Here is a 24026-nt window from a genome sequence, read left to right as displayed (position 1 = left end):
TATATTTTAGCTTTTAACATGGAACACGCCTCTCTGCAGCTTCTCTCCTAATGCTACCCCAAATAAAACCCATCTCCATAGAGACTGTGTCAGCTCCCAAACAGACAAAAACAAACTAAAAGCCAGCAGTAAACAACGTAAACATAAACAATCACAACGAAAGAACAATACAGAATCCACATCTGAACCAAAGAGTAAAACAGTGAAATGTGGATTATTAAATATTAGGTCTCTCTCTTCAAAGTCTCTGTTATCTCACCCCAACCAATCACAGCAGATGGCCCCGCCCCTCCCTGAGCCTGGTTCTGCTGGAGGTTTCTTCCTGTTAAAAGGGAGTTTTTCCTTCCCACTGTCACCAAAGTGCTGCTCACAGGGGGTCATATGATTGTTGGGTTTTTCTCTGTATCTATGAAGCGCCTTGAGGCGACTTTTGTTGTGATTTGGCGCTATATAAATAAAATTGAATTGAATTGAATTGAAGTAAACTTAATGGGATAAATTAGGAATTATGTTGTGTTTCTTCTGTCATGGGGACAAAAGAATCGGGGTTTAATACAAGAGTATAAAGATCAACAGCAATTCAAAGAAAATATATATTTACTGATGAGTACTGCAAGTACTGTTTTTTATATCCCTCAATATGTAGCAGTGAAGAATAGAACAGATCTTTTTTCAGGATACAGCATAAAAGTAATGGGAATAATGTTTGCACTGCAGTAGGTCAAAGAAAGTAACCAAAATCAAAGTTCCATCATACATATAGCTTTTCAGCACATTTCAATCAGTCTGGAAAATTATCATGTAGACTGAATATTATTATTATCACATCTTTCACATGCTTTTGGAATTCCACAGCAGGGTTTCAGAAATGTAATTTACCCAAATTATTGCTCATGTACTGTTAAAGGGAACGGAAAGGTAGAGATGCAAATGCACATTTCATTAAAATAATAGGAAGTTAACAAGCAGAGCTGAGGATAAAATATCATTTAGAATCATATATGGAAAATTACTGGTGTATATAACTAACAATATCCAAAAGGAGTTGAATATAATAAGGCAGGAACTCAAAGAACACGATGCTTATTACTCCCTTGAAAAGAGAACATATAGGATTAAACCATGTACTCCATAAAAAAGCAAAACACCCAACAGGTCTCTGTCTTTAACGTAATACACCAGAAAGCGTTAAACATGTATGGACCAATTGCACAAAGCATGTGGAAGAGAGACGAGAATTAGTTATATTCCCCACCGCACGCTGTACTCCATCCACACGCCCTTCCCGTAGGTGGCGCTAATGCGCATGCCAGTCGGTTCTCCACTCGCCATTAACGTCCGAAGAAAACGAAAAGAAACGGAAGAAGACAGTTCAGCGGGACCAAGATATAAAATCGTATTTACTGTGGTACGTAAGTTTGCTGGTAGCAAGCATCATCATTGAATTTGATCTTTCAGCCGTTGCATTGTTTTGTGTGCACGCTTCAAAGACGATGAGAATTGCATTGTGAAAAACGCGGTAAGGATGAGTGACATGAGCACCTCGACGTGTTTGTTTTTTATAACCTTTTAATTACCGTTCAAAAGACATAACACGCCTCTGTTTGCATGTGACTGGCGCGTTTTCTTTAAAAAGAAGAAGAAGAAGAAGTTAAAAATATAGTATTTTTAGTATTTATTTATTTATTGTCATTGTCAAGAACAATGAAATTGCGTTTGGGGCTTCCATACAACCCAAAACGGGACGTTAACGAATCACACAGCCCCGTTAGCGTAGGTAGGTTGAGCCAAAGTCTTTGTTCTTGAGCATGTGACATATTCTTAATCTGAAATGCGAAAGTCAAGAGCTGCGTTCCTGGTAACCAGTTTAACTCAAATGGTTCCCCAACGTACTCATGGTTCCCCTTCAGTCGACCCACTCCATATGGGATCACGCTTCCGGGTGCCCTGGCTGAAACCCCACAGCTACGATGACGTATGTGGCTCCCGCTCGTGGCATCATCCCTCAGTTCTTGCACTCTTCACCTTAATAAAGAACACCTATGCTGAACTGGGCTAGATAGCTACTGCTAGTTAGCTCCGTTGCCTGCCGCCCCTGTTGGTTTACTGGTGTTTTGATGGCAGAGCTGCGGGGGCGCGTTCGCTGTATTGTTCCTCTGCTGTCAGATGGAGGCAGTGTAGGAAGTCTGTGCTGGTCAGTGGACGGCTCTTGCTCCAGCTGCGGAGGAGAGGGAAGTTATAACGTATAGAAGGCCTAAGAGAAACAGTGTTTGACTACAATGACCTGGATGACTGAGAACCTTCACAGACATAGTGTTAAACATTGAAAATTGTAACTACGGCCACTGGCTGTGCTACTTTTTTAAAATCTTTCAGGCTGTAATCAAATCTACTGTCTTTGGCTTTACTTTTGCAAGTAGATGGAAAGCATTCCTCTGTTTCAGAGACTTGGAGAGCGATCCATGCTTTCATTGTATCTCGACTTTTGTCGTCTGTTAGCTGACTGCAGCTACATTGGTTAGCACCCTCATACCTTTCTGATCTTTTGAACTGGTAGATCTTTCAATATCATCTGCAGACTACCAAAGCACAGAGGAGGTCGGCCTTTGCTGTGACTGCTCCTAAACTGTGAAACAAACTGCCTCTTCACATCAGGACCTCCCCAACATTAGGCACTTTCAAAACATGTTTGAAAACCCACATTTATTCCTTGGCTTTTAAAGCAGAATGAGTTCTGACTACTTGTTCTTGTACTGCTTTACTGCTTGTTCTGACTGCTTGCTGCAGCACTTGAGTCAGCAGCAATGTGCTATATAAATAAATGTGACTGACTTTTGTTGTTGTACGCTTGTTCATAATATCAGTCTGTACATGCTCCAGAGAGCTTTTCTTCAAATTCTTTAATTCTCACTCGCTTTTGCAACTTTGTACTTTTGTGTTACTCGCAGCAACAACTCCACCTCATTGTTAGTCCATTTAAAAAGCTCGCTGCTTTTCCTCAACATTTTGCTGCCACATTTCAACAAGTAAATAAACGGCAGACGGAAATGAGGCAGGTCGAATCTTCTTGCGTTTCACGCATGCGCAGGACTGGAACGTAAGCGTTTTCAGCCGTTTCAACTCCGTGAAAACGACTGAAAATGCTAGTGTGGACGCGGAGGCGAAAACGCCGTTTTCACATTTATCCAGGCTAGTGTGGTTGTAGCGTCAGTCTCTACCACTCAAAGCGGTTGGTGCCTGCAGAGTGCTAATTCAGAATCATCTTGTGCAGCATTTTTGCTTTGATCCTTTTGGTACTCATTCCACATCTCTACCAACTGCCTTTGGGTTGTATGCCTCTCCCTTCTTAAACATGAGCACTGTCTCCATGTCCAAAGAGCTCTAGTTTCATCTCATGTGAGAAAGGAAGTGCTACCAGTGTGTAGAATCTTTCTCCCAAGTTATCCTTAGCATACTTTAGTCTGGCTTGAAGGTGTTTCTTCTACAGAAGTGTAGTTTTTCTTGCTCTGCATTCTCAGTCTCTTCCTGTACAGTGTCCTGGTGATTGTCTTCGATCCATCTTAGTTTAATAAATACCACACATTATCTGAAGTTAATTTTGAACTTTTCCATAACTTTGTTGTTCTACTGTAGTTAAATTACTTAGATGGGTTAGCTGTTGTTTGTTGCATCCTTTGCAGATTCATGAATTTGAATATATATTTAATATTAGTCTGTAATGAAATAACAGGGCTCGCAAAATCTCTAGCCCGACGTCCTGGGGCTAGCGATTTTTCCAGTCGGGCCCTGCCCTGCCCATCGGGCTATCATAGGAAGGAAAAATATATGTCAATGCTTTTGTGTTCTTTCGGAAATGTAGCTGGGTAATTATGTCATTGACATCGGTGAGCCACTGTCAATATGTGACATATTGAAATCGTGTTTGAATTTGCGCTTGTTTTTTGCTTTCACTTTGCAATCGCGCGAACTGTGTATAGAGAGCGACAGCACTGATCTGTGAGTGATGATAATTTGTGCACCAATCCCTCTGACGTCGTCTTATCAATCGTTAGCTTACTATGCAAACATGACAAGTGAAATCTCCCGCAGCAAGCTTAAACATGTGAGAGGTAGGGCTGGGCAAAACAATTATTTTCCTAATCGATTAATCTAACGATTCATTTTTCAATCTGATTCGATTCGATTCGATTAACGATTTTTTTTCCCCATTATTTGACTTGTATAGCAATTTCACATTTACTAATTTATGTATATAAATGAAAAACACAAATTTATTCATTTGAAGACCTTTTAATAAAAAAAAATTGCAAAATAAAGTTGTAGAGGTCGTACAATCAATACAATAGAGATAGCATTTAACAAGAAATGAAATGTGCAAACATATATAAAATTAAGGAAAAGTTAACAAAACATTTCAAATAAATAGCAACAATGGTGTCTTTAAACAAACAAAATGTAACATTCACTTTGCTTTCTGCCAAAAAGTGCTCTTCATTCACAAAACAAAATCCACAATAACATTGTACTACAATCTTCTGTTTTTAACAAAAAATTAAATGTTTTGCAAAACAAATATAACAAAGGAAATCATAGCAAAAAATTAATAATATACAAACAGCAGAAATGGCGTCTTTGAACAAATAATGAAATGACAAGTTACCCCTAAGTAGGACTCTGTGACCAGACTTGTCCAAGCATCAGTGGTAAGGGAGATTTTGGATGTGGCTTTTTTTAGTTCATTCCTTAGTTTCTCCACTGAAGTTTCATACTTTCTCTCCATCATGCTTGTAAAATGACGCTTAGACGGCAGAGTGTAACCTGGTTGGAAAGTGGTCAGCATTTCTTTGAATCCCTCACCCACAGCAAGTGGTCTCTTGTCTTTTAAAATCATAGATAAGACGCTCTCAGTAAGTACAGCCACCTCCTGGGGGGTGCATGGTGTACTTCTTCTCTGACAGTAGTCCTCCAGACTTCTCTGTTTATTCCTGAAATCATAAATCACACACAGCACACAGATGTGTGCTGTGATTATCTCTGTGTCTATGAGTGAGTGTACGTCTACGTGGGGGGGGGGGGGGGTCTGGATGAATTAACGGGTAAAAACTAGCGTTAGTAAACAAGTTGAAAACTTACGGTGGTTTGTCCTTTGCAGAAGCGGCTCCTGGATGCAGTTGTTTTAGGTGCTGGTGTATAGCCGTCGTGCTTTTATGATAGGCCATTTCCACCTCACAAAGCCGGCAAACGACTGAATCACTTCCTTTTCTGTTAAAATATCCCCATACTGTAGAACTGCGTGTTCGGGTGGAGTGATTTAAGTTGACTGCAACTGCCTCACTCATGATTCCGCTACTCGCTGCCGCCATGTCTTTTTTTGAAAGTGACGACGCATCGACGCAGATTTTTTTACGTCGATGTATTTTTTGCGTCGATGTAATCGATTACGTCGACGCGTTGTCCCAGCCCTAATGCGGACCACTTATGTGCACCCGTGTAAATAACATAATGTTCTGCCGGGTGTGTTGTTGGTTTTCTCTCGATTTCTGAGTCGACAAGCGCCTTTGTTACTGGGACCAGTCATTTTAAGAAAGGCCCCATTAGAACCCATGAGAAATGCAAGAAATGCATTATTGCTCAGTCTGCAATATCTTTCCCAGAACAAACACCAATTGCAAATAACATACTAAAAATAAACCTGAAAAATCAGTTTAAAACAGCTACTATGTTGCAAAGAGTGAACTACCACTGGCACAATTTAGCAGTCTTTGCAAACTTTAAAAAGCAAATGGCCTCGATCTTGGTTCCACTTGCCTCTTACCCGTGACTTCAGTGGAAATTTCAAATTCAGGATCTGACACAGACTGATTCATGTCCTACACAGTTCTTACAAGTTCATAGAAATGTCTGTTCAATCAGAACCAAGTATTTGAGTTGATGATTGTAATTTTTATACAATGTTGTAATTTGTGTTTCAACAATTTTTTGATTAATATTTTGTTTCCGTTACAATATTATACATTAATGTATAATATTGTACATTAATGTATAATATTGTAACGGAAACAAAACAGGAAACAAAACATCAATCAAAAAATTGCTCTTTTTTTTATTCGGGCTACTTAAATTTATTTTGGGCTACCAAAAACTGAAGAGTCCCTGCCCGAAGGGCTACCAGGGATTTTGAAATTTTGCGAGCCCTGAATAATCAACATTTTTAAGCTAACAAAACCTTAAAACTGAACCTTAAATACCTTTTTGTGAAATTTTGGTTATCGTTATTTTATAAAATTGAAAGTACATCAGAATTAACAACTTTGTCCAAAATTAGTTTCTCTTGCCATTACTGCTGTTGTTGCAGGAAATTCGTCAGTATGACCACCACAGATAGTTCCAGAGAGTTTCTGGGAGGTTTAGCGTTAGTAAAGTATCTCAGTGTCTTTATAATATTTTTTAATAAAGTTTTAGTTTCTATCCTTAGGCAGGGAGGAATTATAGCATCATCTGAGAATTCTGAAGGCCCTTTCACATAAGACACGGCATGCTCTGCGCTGGCTGCTGCCCTCTGCTTGTACGTCGTTTTTTTGTGCCCGGTCTATAGCTACTTTTTTCATTAGTACTTATTAAGATCAGCTCGCCATGACTAAACTCAGATCGACTGGTTTTCCATTACAATGCATGTTTGTTGTTATAGCAATGCGGCCAAGTGTCCAATGACGTAATTAGTATGTGACATGAACCCTACAACAAAGGTGGACGTCGAGGCAACGATATACCCGGTGCTCGATCTATGGCTGTTTGTCAGACTCGGGGGACCATGTCCTTGTTTTGTGTTTTGTTTTTTGCTTTTTTTGTAGCCATTTTCCCTCATTGCCAGGTTTCAAAACTGGCAGTTTTGATTTGCATAAGTAAGACTTTCTCATGACTCATTGAATGACGCCACTGATCAGCCAATCGGGGGCACGCAGTCTGACTCTAAATATTGTGGCAAATTGTGGCGAGATGATCCAAGTAGGTACTAATGAAAAAGAGGTTATGTACCAGATTGCTTTGTTTCCACAACACTGCTTTCCTTCCAAGGTCCCCAGAGCTGTTGAATGGAATGACTTACTCAACGGCTTGGAGGGAAACTTCTGTCATAACGTTCATTGAACTGCACAGAATGTTTTCGTTGCATGCTTGAACTTAGGGTGACTGTAGTTTTAGTTTCAAAACTTGTGTGAAGGTATGTCAGCAGGCATGAGGACTCCTCGCTGGCGTGCTTGTGCTGTGCTTTGCTCGCTGCCGCTGGAAAACGTCCCAGGATTCCAAGTTTATCCGCTCTGCACAAAGCGCTCTGCCTCCTGTATCGTAGATGTACACACTGAACACGATGAATGCAGGGTTAAAGGGTTTGTCTGTGCTAGGGGTGGGTGATAGAGATTTTGACTATACCGCTCTATCGCAATAGCGCATGTTGATGATGTCATCAAGCTGCGCCTGTTTTGGTCGAAAGCATCGCAGCGGCTACAACCATTATCATCTGCAAATTGTGGCGGGCGACAGTCACAGCAAAGAGATGAAGCACTTCTGGAATATGGGGAAAGCTGAAAACTGCGCTTCCTCCACTTCCGTAACGTTGATTCATTAATGTTGAATTCTCTCGCAGCTACTCTGTTCCCATGTTGTTGCAGTATATTAATAACTAACCTCGTATTGTGGATGAATGATCTCAGTTGTTCTCCTGACTGACGTTTGGCCCGTGTACAGCATCCTGCTATGCGACTGCATTTGTCCTTGACCACCAGAATCCCTCACGTTAACTTTTATCGAGTGGAAAAAAAGTTGGCATTCATCCTCCAGCTTCACTGTGCTAATGTTATGCTAACATCGCTGTGTCGCTAGCAATCATGTAGCACAACATTATATACCAGGTAGCCCAACTTCAGTAACCCTGCAAACGCCACTGCTGTTTAGTTTTCTGTCTTCATTTATGTTGGAAGTGGTAGCAGAGCTGTACGTTTGAATTAGTTTCAAAAATCTCTGTCAGAACATGGTATGAAATGTTTAGGTGGAAACTAGCGAGCCAACTTCCTGTTAACTTCTAACTCCGTTAAATTTAATAAATTCTGTTTTCATGGATGCCTGGATGTTAAACTTAATTGTTACACCAGATGATTTAATTAAAGATGAAAGAATTTGGACCGTTTTTAACTCTCAGTGTTCGTTTGACTTTGGGACCTGAAGAAGACGGAGTTTTGGACCCAGATTACTCCGCGAAGCTCCTCACTACGGCAGCCGTAATGCTCTGACAATCCATCAAAACATTTTTAACAGATTTCTGCACGCCAAAATCGGTTCGAGGTCAGTAAGCACAACCAGAATTCATACATAAGGCACACTCGATTTTTGAGAAAATTAAAGGATTTTGTGTGGAAAATACGTTATACAGAAGAAAAGAATATATCGTGATATATATCGTTACCGCACGTGCTTCAAATTATATCGCGATATGGATTTTAGGCCATATTGCCCAGCACTAGTCTGTGCTACACACAGCTGGATCATGTTTGTTCCTTCTCAGAACGTTGTGGACCTTCTGCTCAGTCATTTCTGATTTAATTTTGTACAGTTTAGACATGTATCATGATTGCTGTAAAATTTCAGCTTCATAGATCAAAAATGTTTTTTAAAAATGGTCTATTGTTAAATATATGCAGATTTTTAATTTTCACTTTCATTTATTTGTCTTGTTTCCTAGACAAGGGGACTACTTAACTGAAGTCATCGTTTGAAAGACTGCTCTTCAGGCAATACTTTCTGAATGTTCCAACAGTCAAGGAAGTCTCAGGACAGCCTGGTTCTCCTGACAATTTGAACTCAAATCAGGGTAGCCTTTCTGCATCTTGAAAAATCAGAAGTGACTTGCTGTCAAGAAAGCAGTGCACAATCCCACCAAAATTCCATGGAATCCACTGTCTACAAAAATCACAATTGTGCACTGAATTACAGCACCCCAAACCCAAGGATTTTGCATTTAGTGTGTATAGCAGTGACAATCAAACAAAAAGAAATACTGGCTTGAGTTCATCAGCACATGTCCTTGTTTAACACAAAGGAATATCCTCTCTTGAGAACTTCATAAGACAGCCTTCTAACAAAAGTGGACAGCTTGTGGAATTTTTAACTGAGACTTTAACTTTTCCTAAAAGTTTCTAATATACAATGCTGGGCTGAAGCAAGGGCTGCTCCACTTCATAGAGAGAGAGCCCAAATGTTTTCTTTACAAGATCAGTCTTCTTCTGTACCTGAGAACAACGCCTCCACATCATCCCCATTATTTTGCATCTCTCCAAAAAAGGAATCTGCTCATTTCAAATCTTCCAAGATTGAACCTAATGTTGATGATTTTTCAGAGGAAAAATGTTTTGAGAATCAGGAAGTGGGAAGTTTCCTCCCACGAGTTTGTGAGCAGAAGGAACAAATCCTAGATCATTCAGAAGGAAATGTTTCCACCCCTTCTCAGAAGCTCTCCCCTTCTTCTCTCAGGGATCAGCCAGCTGAAGGTGAAGTCTTGGAAGCTAAAAAAACCAAACGGATCACAGATGATGAAATATTAGACTTTATCGAGAAAGAGGTTGCGTTACTATATTCTACCAAGCGGCAAAGTTTCAGCCCTGTTCTTACTGAGCAGTGCACTACTGCAACTGGACAAGAAGATGAAGTGAAGGAAAGCAAAGGAGCTGAGTTCTCTCCCACGTCTCAAGAGAAATGTGATATATCTGCATCAGAGAAACATGTAGCAGGTACACCAAACTCTGCTGTTGACAGCTCAAGACATGTTCATAAAAATGTTGAGAAGTATTCCAGTGTAAATTTTACCAGTATGAAAACATGACCTTGTTTCATGGCAAACCCCCAAAAGTGGATTCTGTCCATCTGGACGTAGCGTTTTCAGTGGGAGAAACGTTTCATCCAACTGACTTCTTCAGTCTGAGCTGACTGCAGGTTTCCCCAATCTTAATGATCAAGGAACTGACCCCCTAGCCCATTGTTCCTTCGGTGCTGCTAGTGTCAGTCATTATGCAAATGTACTGTTTATAAGATTGGGGAAACCTGCAGTCAGCTCAGACTGAAGAAGTCAGTTGGATGAAACGTTTCTTCCACTGAAAACGCTACGTCCCGATGGACAGAATCAACTTTTAGGGATTTACTTATCTGGGTGATTGAGCATGCATCAAGACATTTCATGGGTAACTTTCATCTCTTTACATCCACAGATTATCAACGTGTCGTCTTGGACGTTGCTCCCACTTGCATAAATAATGAAGCAGAGCATCCAGTGACTGTGACAGCAGTTTCTGGAGTCACCGTGCCAGAAGAGACTGAGAAGTACCCAGGATTAACGGTCAGCTGCAGTTCCTCACAAGGAGAGCGTGAGAGAGACAAAGAAACCGAAGGCACTGGAGATCAAGATCAAAATGTAAACGAACAGACACCTCCATCTAGACCTGAAGGTGCAGATACATTCTCTGCTGCAGTTAGAAATGATCCAGAATATGAACAGGGTTCATCAAAGCCAGACATGCATCTTTTAAACACAAACCAAGAGGAAGTAAGGTTTGAGGACCCTTCATATGAAGATATAAGTGAAGATGAGAATCCAGAAGTTGATAATAATGACGAGGAGATGCCTTCACCTTCATGTGACGTGTCTGAAGCCAGTAATACGCAGTTTGGACATGTGCAGAGTCAGGCCGAGCTTCCAAAGAACCAAACACTTGGCATAGCACAAGATTGCTCTTGTCCATGTTTTGTTGAAACTGAGGATGGGTTTGAACGTTTCTTATGTCCTAAATGTGACGGTGAGAAACATTTAGATTGGCAAGCAAGCTGCTCTTTGAGCCCCCTTTCTGACGCGCAAGATCAAGAGGAGACTGATGAGGACGATGATTGGCTTGTTATGCCTATTAGCGTATTAGATGTTAAATGGGAACCAGCAGATGAAGGCCAGGCTGACCCAGAAACTGTTTCACAGCATGATGGTGAGCATGAAGACCAGGTAAAACAAAGTGACACAAATCCAGCTGTCTGTGAGGTACCCGGATCTGTTCCAAACCATGTGCCAGCTTCTGCTTTTTCCATGATGGAGGTTTTTGAAACACCTTCTCATCTAGCAAAAGTCATACAATCTAGAGAGACAATGCAACAGTCCTTCATGGTGCCTTCTTCCTGGGGCACAACTGAGACTAAAGCTCAGAGACCACAAAATAGGGAGTCACATAGTGCTCCTGATGACAGTTGTGAAACTGACGATAGTTCCGATTACTCTGCTGATTCAGGACGTAACTATCTGACCGTGTCCAAACAGTGGTTAAGTAACCTGTCAGCGCCTGCGTCAGCAGAGAAAAATGACTCTGGTTCTGTAAAAGAAAATGAAGACCATGAGATGGCAAACTTACAACCAAGTCAAACGGGGAACAGAAGCAAGTCTTCAGAAAAGGATGACATCATCAACCTTGATTCTGACACCGAGGATGAAGGTGTCCAAAGCTGTCCAGAGACAAAAACAAAGAGATTATTCTCTACGCGCACAGAGAACAGTGGAGCTGCCAGCCTTAATCAACTGAAGAAACCTTCTCCTGAAACTGTGGAAGGAAACTGTCAAACCAATGGACGTACATCTATAGATTTATCCAGATGTTGTAATGAAGTGATCCAGAGTGGGAACCCTGACCTTTCACAAAGGACAGAAAAGTGTAATAATACTGGATCTCACCATGGTAGAAAAGCACGAAGCATTTCAGATGATCCTGCTGTTATAGTAATATTTGACAGTGATGATGAAGAAAAACAAAGCAGCAGACAGGTAAAGAGGAAAGGTGCATTCTCTGAGTCAATGAGTGGAGGCAGTACTTCATGTGGAGAACAAGTGAGGGATATTGAAAAGAAGGGAAGTCCTAAAGCAAACAGCAGAAAGCCGAGTATGCCTTGTGCAGATTCACCAAAGTCACAGCATCAGTCCAAACCTCAGCAAACACAGATAAAAGAAAAGAAACAGGATGTAACCTTTAGCCAATCAGATAGTATAAAGAAGAGAAAACTGATTAAAGTTAAAGTGCGTCCTGAGCGTGTTCAACAAAACGACAACAGACAGACTACTTCAAAAATCATGGAACAACATCGTGATGATGCACAAAATAGTCTTCATGTCAGCCAAAACACCCAAATCAATTTATCATCAAAGAACCGCTGTGAGAAGCAGTCTGTGGACACGGAGGTAGACATCACTAAAGCTCACTATCACCACGTTCAACAAAAGGCACAAAGGCAAACCTCAGAAATGGTGCAAAGAGAAGTAGAAAAACACCTTAACAACAAGGAAAGAGAGACTAGAGTTCTCTCGTCAGAAACGGAGGACAGCGATGATACCTTGATTTATATACAAACCAGTCCACCGTTCATGAACTACCAACACAAGAACCCCCAGTCTGCGGACAAGGGAATGGGCTCCATTTGCCATCAGCATGTTGAACAAAAGGCCAGTGAACATATGACATCAAAAACAATGGACAGGAAGGTTAAACAAGCCTTGAAGAAGCAGAAGAGAAAGACTAGAGTTCTCTCATCTCAAACTGAGGACAGCGATGATACCTTAATTTATGCACAAACTAGTCCATCCTGTTCTGATAGCGAGGATGACTCCACTATGACTCCCGTGATTCCTCGCTTTGTTGTTCAGAAGTCTTCTTCATCTAGTGATTCCCTTAAACTTCTAAAACAGTCTACAGTCCAAAGGCGAGGCAAAAATGAATCCCAGCCAACTCCAGAGACCCCCACAGAAACCAGCAAGACTGACTCTAAAAAGAAGAAACAACAAGGGGATAAAGGAAAGCTTGTATCCAACCCAAAGCCTATAAGTGATGCACACCATACAGAACCGTTGTCTAGGTCTGCGGATAGCTCATCTAGTTCCAGGCACTGCTCGTCCTCATCCAAACTACAGCGATCTCACTCTGACAGAAACTCTTCAACATTACATCAGTCTCGCACTCCTACAGAGGGCCCGTCATCTTCCACATCCATGCAGTCATCAGCAAAGGAACAAGTGTTCAGTGACTGGCGAAAGAGCTTTGTCCCAACCAGGAGAGACCGAAAGAGTAGTCTGGAGAGTAACCTGAGACCAAGGCACAATTACGAGTCGCTAAGAGAAGCCAGAGCTGGACCAAGTCAATGTGACAAGCCACACAAACGGAGACACAGCTCCTATGAGTCTGTACCTCCTCTGATGAAGAGGCCCAAGGATGAAGCCATACAGATAACGAAGGCCAGACATCAGGACGCTCCATTAGTGCGAAGTGTGTACTTTTGAAGTCTCTAAAATGTTTTAATTGATTTGATTCATATATTAATAATAGTCAAGTTCCAAATTGTTATTTTAAATGTGTTTGATCTTGACTGCATGTTTCTAAATGTAGGATTTCCTCTGAGACAAGGCTACAAGTGGAAGAATGAAACGAGCGTCATGGCCGACAAAAGGTGATGCTCAACATTTAATATCGACTGCATATAAAAGAGTGGTCAAGCCTCCGGGTATGAGCAGTAAAACCAATACGGAGATCCCTCTAACTTTCCTTTGGCCAGCAGAGAGAAGTAACTTGTGTAGGGCTGTGCGATATGACCAAAATCTCATATATATAGATGTCTTAATATCCCGATATTAAGACATCTATCGTCCGATAACGATATAAATCACAAAAATGTAACATTTTCTGTAAATTCTGTGAATCTCGGGCAGCTCGACTTGCGTGAAGTGTTTCCAGCTGCGCGTCGTGTACCTGGAGTCCAGTGTTTTAGCCGATGCATGAAACGATACATTTTTAGACATAAGTTGTAACGGCCGCAGTTTTCTTTGTGAGTATTTATTACACGGCGTGCTGCGGGGAGAAGCCTGTTCTGACGTTTGAGTCTAAGGTTTATTTTTTAGCACCTGGCGGCTCTTTTTTACTTCTCATCCATAAACAATCTGCTCTTTCACGTGATTCAGTTTATTTTGAAAAGTCTCAACAGGATCTTGAGCTTTATTGTGAAAGGTTTATGTGGAACAAGCGGACACGCGGTGGTTTTACCGTTGTTGTTGTTGCTAACGACAACGCATAAAAACAAACGCTTGTCCGTCCGTAGTGTGGTTATATTAAATATAAGAGAAAGAGAGAACTTTAGGAAATGAATATAGCCACTACAGGGACCATAATAATGATAATGAAAAAATATCGCTGTAAACAGTTTATTTTGCGACACCACGAAACAAACGATTGCGTAAAATGAAACGACAGACGTTTTTATATCGTCATCCGATATATATCGTTATATCCAGCAGCCCTAACTTGTAGTTGTTTCGACATGTGGGAAAACTGCCTTGGCTCCGGACTCTGAGTATTTGATCTGCTGCTGAATTTGAATCTGCTTTTTTAACTCATGCTCAAGTCCAAAAGGTTTATTTAACAAATTTAATGTCCATGTAAAATCACTAGTATTGGTCAGTTTACAGGTTGAATGAGGCCATGTCAAAGATAATGTGAAAATTGTGGTCTGGGCTTGTTATGTCTGGTTTTAAATAGCTAAGATATCACGTGAATATGCTTAGCTTGAGGCTTCACAACAGAGCTTGAGTAAAGAGTCATTGATAACTTGCTGTTTTGTTTTCAAAGTCAAAGCAATGCAGTGTACAGTATGACCAGGTTTTCTGAGGTGTGTCCTGTGTTTCACTGTGTGCAGACCAAGGAAAAGGTTCAGCTCTCCAAGACCTCACCACTGAAGGGAAAAACGCTCTGCCAAAGAGGCATTCTGTTGTTTTTGTTATGACTGGTTCTGTGTTTGATTTAATAAAGCACTTGTGTAAAACAAGTGACGTTACATATAAAACTATAAGAAGTTCAGCATTTTATGTGTTGTACTTGCTATATTATATACACTCAAAAAATACAGGAACACTGAAGTTGCACACCAGACAATCTTGAAAATGAAAGTTGGAAATGGGATGGAAACTAAAGTCATCAACGTTTTGATGGGTCCATTCTAATTCTAAGCAAACACTGACTTGTTCCCGTATTTTCTGAGCAGTATACAAACATTATTCTTTGTTTTCTTTGGAAACAGAAGTGCCTGTATGAAAACCCAACATGCAGCTGTTTACTGTATTTTCTCTGAATACTGTTCATACTTGAAACTTTGTAAATAGTTTGTTGAATTTTTTTATCTATTCATTTATAAGCTTTTTTTCTTACTCAGAAAATTCTATGCACCACTTAAAATAGCTGCATATAAAAAAAAAAAAGCCTTATTACAAGAAGTGCTAATAGATTCACAATTGTTTGAATGTCTGTTTCACGGGATTTTAAATGCAGTATTATGCTCACTCTGTTTAAGTGATGTTCCCCAGTGCCTGTGTGAGTCCTAAACCCATCAGAAGGTTTCAAACCGCTGACAGGTGAAATGAATAAAAGTTGGTACAATGTTCTGCTAGAAAAACATGGGCGCTGTTATTTGCGTGATTGTTATTTCATCATGTATTGCTCACCTGTGGTTGGGGAAATAAGTACTTGATCTGTTGCTGAATTTGTTAGTTTGCTCACGTACAAAGAACTGAAAAGTCTCTTATTTTTATTGTAGTTTTATTTTAATAGTGAGAGGGGATATCTGAAAAATATAGCAGATTCTTTGCATAATCGCAGAGAATACAGATGTAAAATCCATAGACATGGACATAGCGATAGACAGGAAAACAGCCCCAAAGCATGTTTCCATGTCTGCGCTTTGCTGTAATGTAATTTGAGGTCATACTCTGCAGGCCAGTTATCAAGTCCAGAAGGAGAAAAAATAAAAACGACAGGTGCAAAGGAAGCGGTTCCAGCCCATTTTAAGATAAGATACCTTTATTAGTCCCACGAGTGAGAAATTTCATGTTAAGGCTGCCGACCTATTGCACGCGGTGCCATCTTACCCTCCGACCATACATACGTTACACAAAAACATCACAAGGGGAAGACAGGTCAGAGAGGTACAACAATGGAAAATGCACCACATGAGGAAAGATAAGGAGAAAAAAATAACTCCCCCCAGACTGAGCTCCAACAGGGAGATCAGTTTGAGAACAGAGAAAAACACCTCTGCACATGAAAAAACTCTTAATACACCAAAGAAGCACATGACAAGCAACAGGGGGGGTAAAGGGTGAGAGACAGCCAATGTAGACAGAACATCCGGGCCTGCAGCCTGTGCGCTGGTCTCCTTGATCCACCGTCAGCATCGGAAAATCAAAACTTGCACCGTAACCTGCACATGACCAGGTTATGTGGTAAATATAATGCTTTATTTGTCTACACCCTGTGGGCACTTTTTCGTAGAACTGCAATAAACTTTGACCCAACTGTAGAACCTCTGGAGAAAAGCAAAAACTGAAGCTGTAGACTATTGCTACTTCAGTCAAAACCAAACTAAATGAACATTGGACATGCAACTTCAAATTTGCAGAAAAATAGTTCCTCGAAATACATTTTCACTAAACTCAAAAGCATAGACAAAATATGTTAAGGCTGTCCAATTTTCTGAGAAGCATACCGAGTTGCCCAAATGGTGACCTTCTCGCCCTGCCGGATTCAGAAAATTTGGTACTTTCCAGTTCTCTCCCTATTTCTCATCCCTATTTGGGATCTCTGACAAGTGTCTGAAGGTTGAGAAGACCTTGAGGTGTGCAAAAAATTAAGTTAAATACTGCAAATGTATAACTAAGATTATGAATTATAGAATTGTGCATCATAGTTAGATGATCAATGTGTAAAATAATAATGGCACAGTGGTTAGCACTGTTGCCGCACAGCAAGAAGGTCCTGAGTTCAATTCTACCATTAGGTCTTTCTGTGTGGAGTTTGCATGTTCTCCCCGTGTCTGCGTGGGTTCCCTCCGGGTACTCCGGCTTCCTCCCACCGTCCAAAGACATGCAGCTTGTGGGGATAGGTTAATTGGATAATCCAAATTGTCACTAGGTGTGAATGGTTGTCTGTCCCTGTGTGTTGGCTCTGCGATAGACTGGCGACCTGTCCAGGGTGTACCCCGCCTCTCGCCCTATGACAGCTGGGATAGGCTCCAGCGCCCCCCGCGACCCTGAAAGGGATAAGCAGAAGTGAATGGATGGATAACATAATAATAAAACTTTATTAGAAAACTAAAAACGGTTGTACAACAACTGTTGCTGCGTGAAAACATTTATTACTTCCTGCATAATGCTTTGTGTTATGTGTGACCCTGACCCGTAAAACTGTAAGGTGAATATCAATACATTTTCTCTAGTGCCTTTATGAATTAAATTATTGAATGACTGAAAAGGTTCAATATTGAATCAGCTTATTAACTCAAAACACTTGCAGAAGCCTTTAGATTGTATCTCAGTCTAGTTCTGTAGGCTACACAATCATGGGGAAGATAGTTGTCCAAAAGACGACCATTGACACCTTGCACAAGGATGGCAAGACACAAAAGGTCGTTGCAAAAGAGGCTGGCTATTCACAGAGCTCTGTCTCCAAGCACATTAATAGAGAGGCGAAGGGAAGGAAAAGATGCAGGGCTCGCAAAATCACTAGCCCGACGTCCCGGGGCTAGCGATTTTTCCAGTTGGGCTACCAAAATCTATCTCTGCCCTGCCCGTCGGGCTATAATAGGAAGGAAAGATATATGTCAATGCTTTTGCATTCTTTCGGAAATGTCTTCTACTTCTGCTTCGAATGGTTTGCATTTTAAACTCCCAGCCTTTCAGGTTGTTATGAACGGCTTATATTTCTAACATTTTGTGATGTAAAAGTGAACCACGTGGCTTTTTTTATTTTCTGTGTGATGGAAGGACTTAAGACACGAGTTATTTAAACAATTATAAATGACAGTGTGATGGCCATGGTACTTTATGTGGACCAAATATGTTAAGGATAATGTTTATCAATGTAAAACTGCAAAGAACCTTTGGTTAGATTATAACATCCAAAGGCTTTAAACATGTGCTTTGTCTGTAACGACGGCATCAACCTACAGAGCATTGTTTTTACTAAAATTCAGCATCTTCAGATTAAAATTTGGTTGCTTTTTTTTTTCACTGTAACACCCCCTCAATGCTATTTTTGTGATATTCTTGGAGATTTCATTTTTTATATTTATAAATGGTAAATGGCCTGTATTTATATAGCGCTTTACTAGTCCCTAAGGACCCCAAAGCACTTTACATATCCAGTCATCCACCCACACACCGGTGATGGCAAGCTACATTGTAGCCACAGCCACCCTGGGGCGCACTGACAGAGGCGAGGCTGCCGGACACTGGCGCCACCGGGCCCTCTGACCACCACCAGTAGGCAACGGGTGAGGTGTCTTGCCCAAGGACACAACGACCGAGACTGTCCAAGCCGGGGCTCGAACCGGCAACCTTCCGATTACAAGGCGAACTCCCAACTCTTGAGCCACGATCGCCCCGATTGCTTTTTGGTGTGAGGGACGTAACATTTTAACAACAAAAGTATAGAAATCCAAAATGGTTTCTTCCAGCTCGCCTCTCCCCTACTGTGATTCTAGCGCTCGAGTGGCTGAGATGCAGCGCAGCGGAGGTGTGAGTGTCTGGCTTAAAACAGGACATATTAGCTGCATTTAACATTCAGTTACTCTTTATATAGTTAGGTAGTTATCAGACCATGTTTCTTTTTAGCTGAAAAACATTACACCAGGTAACCTGCAGTGTTGAGTGTGTGTGTGTGTGTGTGTGTGTGTGTGTGTGTGTGTGTGTGTGTGTACAGAGAGACAGGTTCATAATGGATATAAGGAAGTTTTTTCAAAAAAGGAGCCACATTCAGGTAAAAGTGTAAAATCAAATGACCTGTGATTCAGGAATAATGTTGGATCAGTGTTTCAATATTTATATCTTTTATTAGATGTTCGTGTGGTTTGGTTATTTTCCTTTTGGTTGAAAGTACACTGAGAGAGGACTTTTTGTTAGTGATCTTACAGTTTTTTCTGAATGCTTAAACCCTAACTGTGATTCCTGTAGCACAATCTCTAAAACTATTCAGACTTATAGCAAAACCACTCACTGAGTTTGCAAAACTAAAAGCACAAAAACTGCTTTGCACTCAGTTTGCAATTTTGTAACACACACTTTGCAAAACTGTAGGCACAATTCACTGCACAACACTCAATTACCAAATTTCCAACACACTCCTAGCAAAAGTATACACATGTATGGCTATCATTAACACTAATTTGCCAACTGTCTGGCACACTTTCACATGTGAAAACTTTTTTAGATAATTAGTTCACTTTGCAATCAGCCTAAGCACTATAATACAGGTAAGCTGTGTGTGCGGAGTACAATGGAGGGAGCAGAAAGAGTGAGAAGTAGAGGAGGCCGAGGAAGAGGACATGGAGGTGAAGAAGTAGGATGAAGAGGACGACAAGGACAAGGAGGAGCAAGAGGAAGACGAGAAGGGGGGAGAGGAAGATGAGGAGGGGGGAGAGGAAGGGTAGGAAGAGTAAGAAATAGAATTGCTGATGACATCAGAGCTACAATAGTGGACCATGTCATCAACCGTGGAATGACCCTGAGGGAAGCTGGCCAACGGGTCCAGCCTAACTCGAGCCGCTACACTGTAGCAAGCACCATAAGGACATCTTGAAATGAGAATCGGTTAGTACAGTCACTTCGCACTAAGATCTGTAGCACTGCCATATGCCAATGAGAAACACACCAATACCATTGATGTAAAAATACTGAAATTGTTACTTTACAGAATTGCTAGATGACCAGATGCTGGGGCAGAGGAAGCATGTTCACTGCAGACCAAGTAACCCATATAGTCATTATGGTGATTGCAAATAATCCTATACTTGGAAATAAACACTTGTGGTTGTTTTGATGTGTTTGAATAAACACCAGTACTTGACGTTTGGATCCCTCTATGCTTATGGATCTATGACAGAAGTATGAGCTCAAACTGACATAGCCTACCTTGTGCACAGAGAAAGCAAAAGCCAGATGTGTTTTGTATTCATACCATCAGTGTGCAGTTGGCGCATTGTGTGCTTAGTAGATGATGGCTTGTGTGTACTGTTTGATACGGAAACACCATTTTTACGAAGGTGTGAAGAGTTAATCTAGCTGTGTTTGCTTTTGCAAGAGAACTACAATGTTTTGATGATTGGGTGACAGGTTTTCTTATTTGTGTGAAGAGTTTTGCAAAATTAGCCAATAGTTACAAAAAATGTGCTTACGCAATCAGAAAAAACTGTAATAGAATTTTTTCATATTAATGTAATTTTTCATCTAATTGAATACAATCTATTTGTGTATGATTGTCAGTCCAAAGAGGGAGAGAGGAAAGAGGGAACGTGAGGAGAAAGTACAAGGTCAGGAAGAACCAGGTAAGCAAACAGACAGGGAGCAGTGACAGGCACAACAGAAACTGTTAAACTGACAAAGAGAAAAAACCTGATTTTACTCACAGTCTGGAAGTTGTGTCCTCCCTATATTAAAGCTGCTGTACAGAATCTGCTAAACAAACTGGGTTGAAGCATTTTGAGCCTCTTTAACAACATTCCAACATAACATTATCACTGATTGGGGAGATTAAAATTAATGATATATTTTTATGTGGTTCAGCCACAACTCTACTGAAACCTCAGCCAGTAATAGGTCGGCCAACCTTTGGACCGTCCAGTTGTCTGTATGACTGCCGCAGTACGTGCATCACATGTGCTCACTATCAGAAAGAGCCAAACAGCCCTGGTGGAGTGAGCAGCTGTAAAGAGAAGCAGATGCTCTGTTTCTAAAAATGTTTTAAGCTTGTTTCAAAGATTCTGTACAGCAGCTTTAAATGTTTTCCAAAAGCACACAGACACTTATCAGTGTTTCTCACACTTTTTACAGTGTGGGCCACCTGATAACAATGTCAAGCTCTCCCAAGCACCACTATGAAAGCATGAAACTCATAAATCTTGCAACACAAAATTAGTATTATTAAATTAGTAAAATTAGCATCTGCAGTAACGATTTTTTCATACATTGTAGACATTCTACCACAGGCAAAGTTGCCTCCATTTTTATAGTTTTTTTAAATTAATATTTTGTAATAATTTATTTGTAATAATTTATGCTGTTTTGGGAGTGTTTTTGTATGTATCCAAAAATGCACTCAGTTTACTTCTTACTCACTGTGAGCATCGTTCATTATTCTCCCCCAGTAATTAAGGTCAGGATGTGTATTTTTCTATTCCAATCCATTCTTCTTTTGCAGCATTTAAATAACCTTTATCAGATTTGATGGTTTTGTTACAGACTTTTCAAAAAAGTGTTTTGCTTTTCTTTCACAAATGTGGGATTAAATTGTGTTAAAATGTACAAAACAGTGATGTCATGTTTTGGCACAGAGAGACTTGATGAATTTAAGAATCTTATGATTTAATAAAGAAATTTGCAGACTTGCACAGAGATGGTAAAATTATGATGACTGATAGCAGAGACAAAGATAACAGACGACAAGGACAGGGAGGAACAGGGGTTTAAATGCACCAAGGAGACATTCAGAGACAACTTGGGACAACTGGAGACATTTAAGGATGCAGGGACTGACAGAGACGGGGAAGACATCTCATCGTGATGAGTAAAGTTTATCTTACCTGGCTGGGCAGCTCTCTGGGTGCTCAGCACCCCCAAAGCTCTGATCCTAGAATCGCCCCTGCTGCAGACAGTGAGAGTCTGGTTTATTTCATGAATACAATGAAACATTTTACAGTCCACAGAGCAAAGTAGCATACATGATAATGGATACACATAACACGGACAGTGAAAAGTAAATCTCATCGTCTTACCAGTTGTTATATTCTGTAAACTTAAAATAAACCATTGAAATTAGAGTTTGGTGTTTTAAGTCGTCCATTACTGAAGTCACACTTTAACAATGCTTCATTTCACAGTCTTTATGATGACAAAACATGCTTTCGCGTTAGCAAATGTCTGTGCTGTCACTTGAACCCTGGCTCAAATGTCCAGAGCCAGGGTTCAAGCTTCCTCTTCAATTATCTTTGATCATTAATAGGGACACAAAAGATTCGTCACATTATGCCCATAAACAACATGTTTTTATAGAAATCATTGTGACACAAATATTTATATTCTTGTTTCACAATGTGCATGAACTCAAAATCTTCAGAGTTTCATATTTTTAAAGTATTGAAAAGAATACATTTATACCATTGTATGAGCTACACTTCTTGTAAAAAGAAAAACTGATTGGAAATGCACTCAAAAAAGCAGGAGCTATGACCTTCCTTCTGTGAGCACAGCACACACACACACACACACACACACACACACACACTGGTTGGTCATACCAGTCTCTTTGTTTTCTTTGAAGTTAAGTTGTTGTCCTGCAACCCAGAGACTTTACAGTTCATCCTTTAACCACAGGTGTATGTTAAGTTTCCCTGCTTTAATCTTGCTGAAAAAATCTTCACGTGTCCATGAGTGTAAGCTGCTTTTTCATTGCGTGTGTGTGCATTTGTAGGCGGGTTACTTTTAACTTTTTCTCCAACAAGGCGTTTCCTTAAAAGGTGCTTTTCTCTCACATTTCTCTGCTTGTGTGTGTTTTTGTTTCACCTTTTGTTGCGATGCTCCGGACGCTTTCCCAACCTCCACAAGTCCGTTGGCCCAAAATCCAACCCAATTTTGTGTACTCTTAAAGCTTTAGTTTCTCCTTTAATTCTCTCCTCGCTGCAGTCTCTTCCACAGCTGCTGATTCTTGCTGGGTGTGGCTCCCATTGCTATCATTTTGCTTCGGCCACTGTGCTTGTGGTGGGCGGTTGGTCCAGGTCTGTAGCCTCCTGTATTAACACACTAAGAGATTTCTTTCTTTCATTTTCATCACTGTTAAACAGACAAGCAGGCAACACGCCCACCTTTACAGCGCAAACTGCACTCTCACAACACATTCCTCTCTCTGCTTCTCCATAATTCTCCACTCTCCCTTTATTTCTCCATGTCAATGGAAAATTGTACTTAGTAGTCAGTATAATCTTTTAATGATATAAGTTTGCATATGGTAGAATGCTGCATGTAATCATTTGTGTTTAGAAGTATATAGTTGGTGGCATATTGAAAGAATGTCTCATCCTAGGAGGTCTGTAACATTCCAGGGTGTTCACCCCCACATTCTGGGAGCATGGGAGAGGTCGTACCTTGTCTTATTGTTTTACGGTAGGACTATGTCAGTTTTAGTTTAAGTGCTTCTTTACATATAGATGAACTGTTGGATTTTCCAGACCAGCAGGTGAAAGGAAGTCGTTTATGGGGCCACACTCTGACCCCACACACACGCACACACGCACACACACGCGCACACACACACACACACACACACACACACACACACACACACACACACACACACACACACACATTCCAATGTAAGGAACAAACGCTCACTGAAGTATAAATAAAGACCAGGGCAGTTTCTCAGTGCGAGCCTCAGTGCTGGAGGCTGCCCTTGCTAGCAAGAAGTTGTATGCCGATGACTGTCAGCTTTACTTACCTTTTAGTCATTTGGATACCTCCCCATGTCAATCACTGCTTGACTGTCTTAGCGATATTAAATGTCATGGTCCCTGTGCCCCGCTGGTCAATCCTCTATTGGGCAATATGTTTGTGGTTTGTTTGCTCTCTCGCTCTCGCCCTCTCTCTCTCACTCTCTCTCTCTCTCGCCACGGCGATGCTCACTGCGGGCTCCCGCTGCTGGCCCACACACCTGCTCATCACCACACCGGCCGCTGATCCCAGCTGATTACTGCACTACTTAGATGGCGAGTCTGCACTAGTCTTCGCTGGATCGTTGAGCTATCAGTGTCAGTTAGACTTGTGTTTCTGCTAACCTGTACTTTGAGAATTTCTTATAATTATCCTGCTAACCCGACGTTTTGTGTGTAGATCGTTTTTGGAACCCGATGCGGAGAGGAGTGATTGAGGGGGA

General features: G+C 40.9%; 1 protein-coding gene and 1 long non-coding RNA gene across 4 annotated transcripts; one reads left to right on the top strand and one right to left on the bottom strand.

Annotated features, from left to right (window-relative positions):
- Positions 1-1286: 1286 nt before the first annotated feature.
- LOC308400180 (uncharacterized protein) lies at positions 1287-15504 on the top strand. Of its 3 annotated transcripts, none has more exons than XM_080887698.1 (5): positions 1287-1408; positions 8735-9779; positions 10254-13331; positions 13452-13512; positions 14752-15504. In XM_080887698.1, exons 2-5 carry the CDS (start codon positions 9248-9250, stop codon positions 14789-14791), a joined length of 3711 nt encoding a protein of 1236 aa, XP_080743824.1. In that variant the 5' UTR covers positions 1287-1408; positions 8735-9247; the 3' UTR covers positions 14792-15504. The 3 variants fall into 3 exon arrangements, with proteins under 3 accessions (XP_080743824.1, XP_080743825.1, XP_080743826.1); XM_080887699.1 differs by having other exon boundaries at positions 1389-1519; XM_080887700.1 differs by lacking the exon at positions 1287-1408 and adding an exon at positions 8221-8337.
- A 103-nt stretch (positions 15505-15607) lies between these two features.
- On the bottom strand, positions 15608-22784 carry LOC308400181. The gene is made up of 3 exons (XR_013972330.1): positions 22661-22784; positions 21682-21740; positions 15608-17136 (listed from the first exon to the last, which is right to left on the bottom strand). It is a non-coding gene; the product is annotated as an uncharacterized lncRNA (long non-coding RNA).
- Positions 22785-24026: the final 1242 nt, after the last annotated feature.

Source organism: Rhamphochromis sp. 'chilingali', assembly GCF_963969265.1.
Source record: "Rhamphochromis sp. 'chilingali' genome assembly, chromosome: 7".
In the NCBI taxonomy this organism is placed as follows: domain Eukaryota; kingdom Metazoa; phylum Chordata; class Actinopteri; order Cichliformes; family Cichlidae; genus Rhamphochromis; species Rhamphochromis sp. 'chilingali'.
This window is presented reverse-complemented; position numbering and strand designations above follow the sequence as displayed.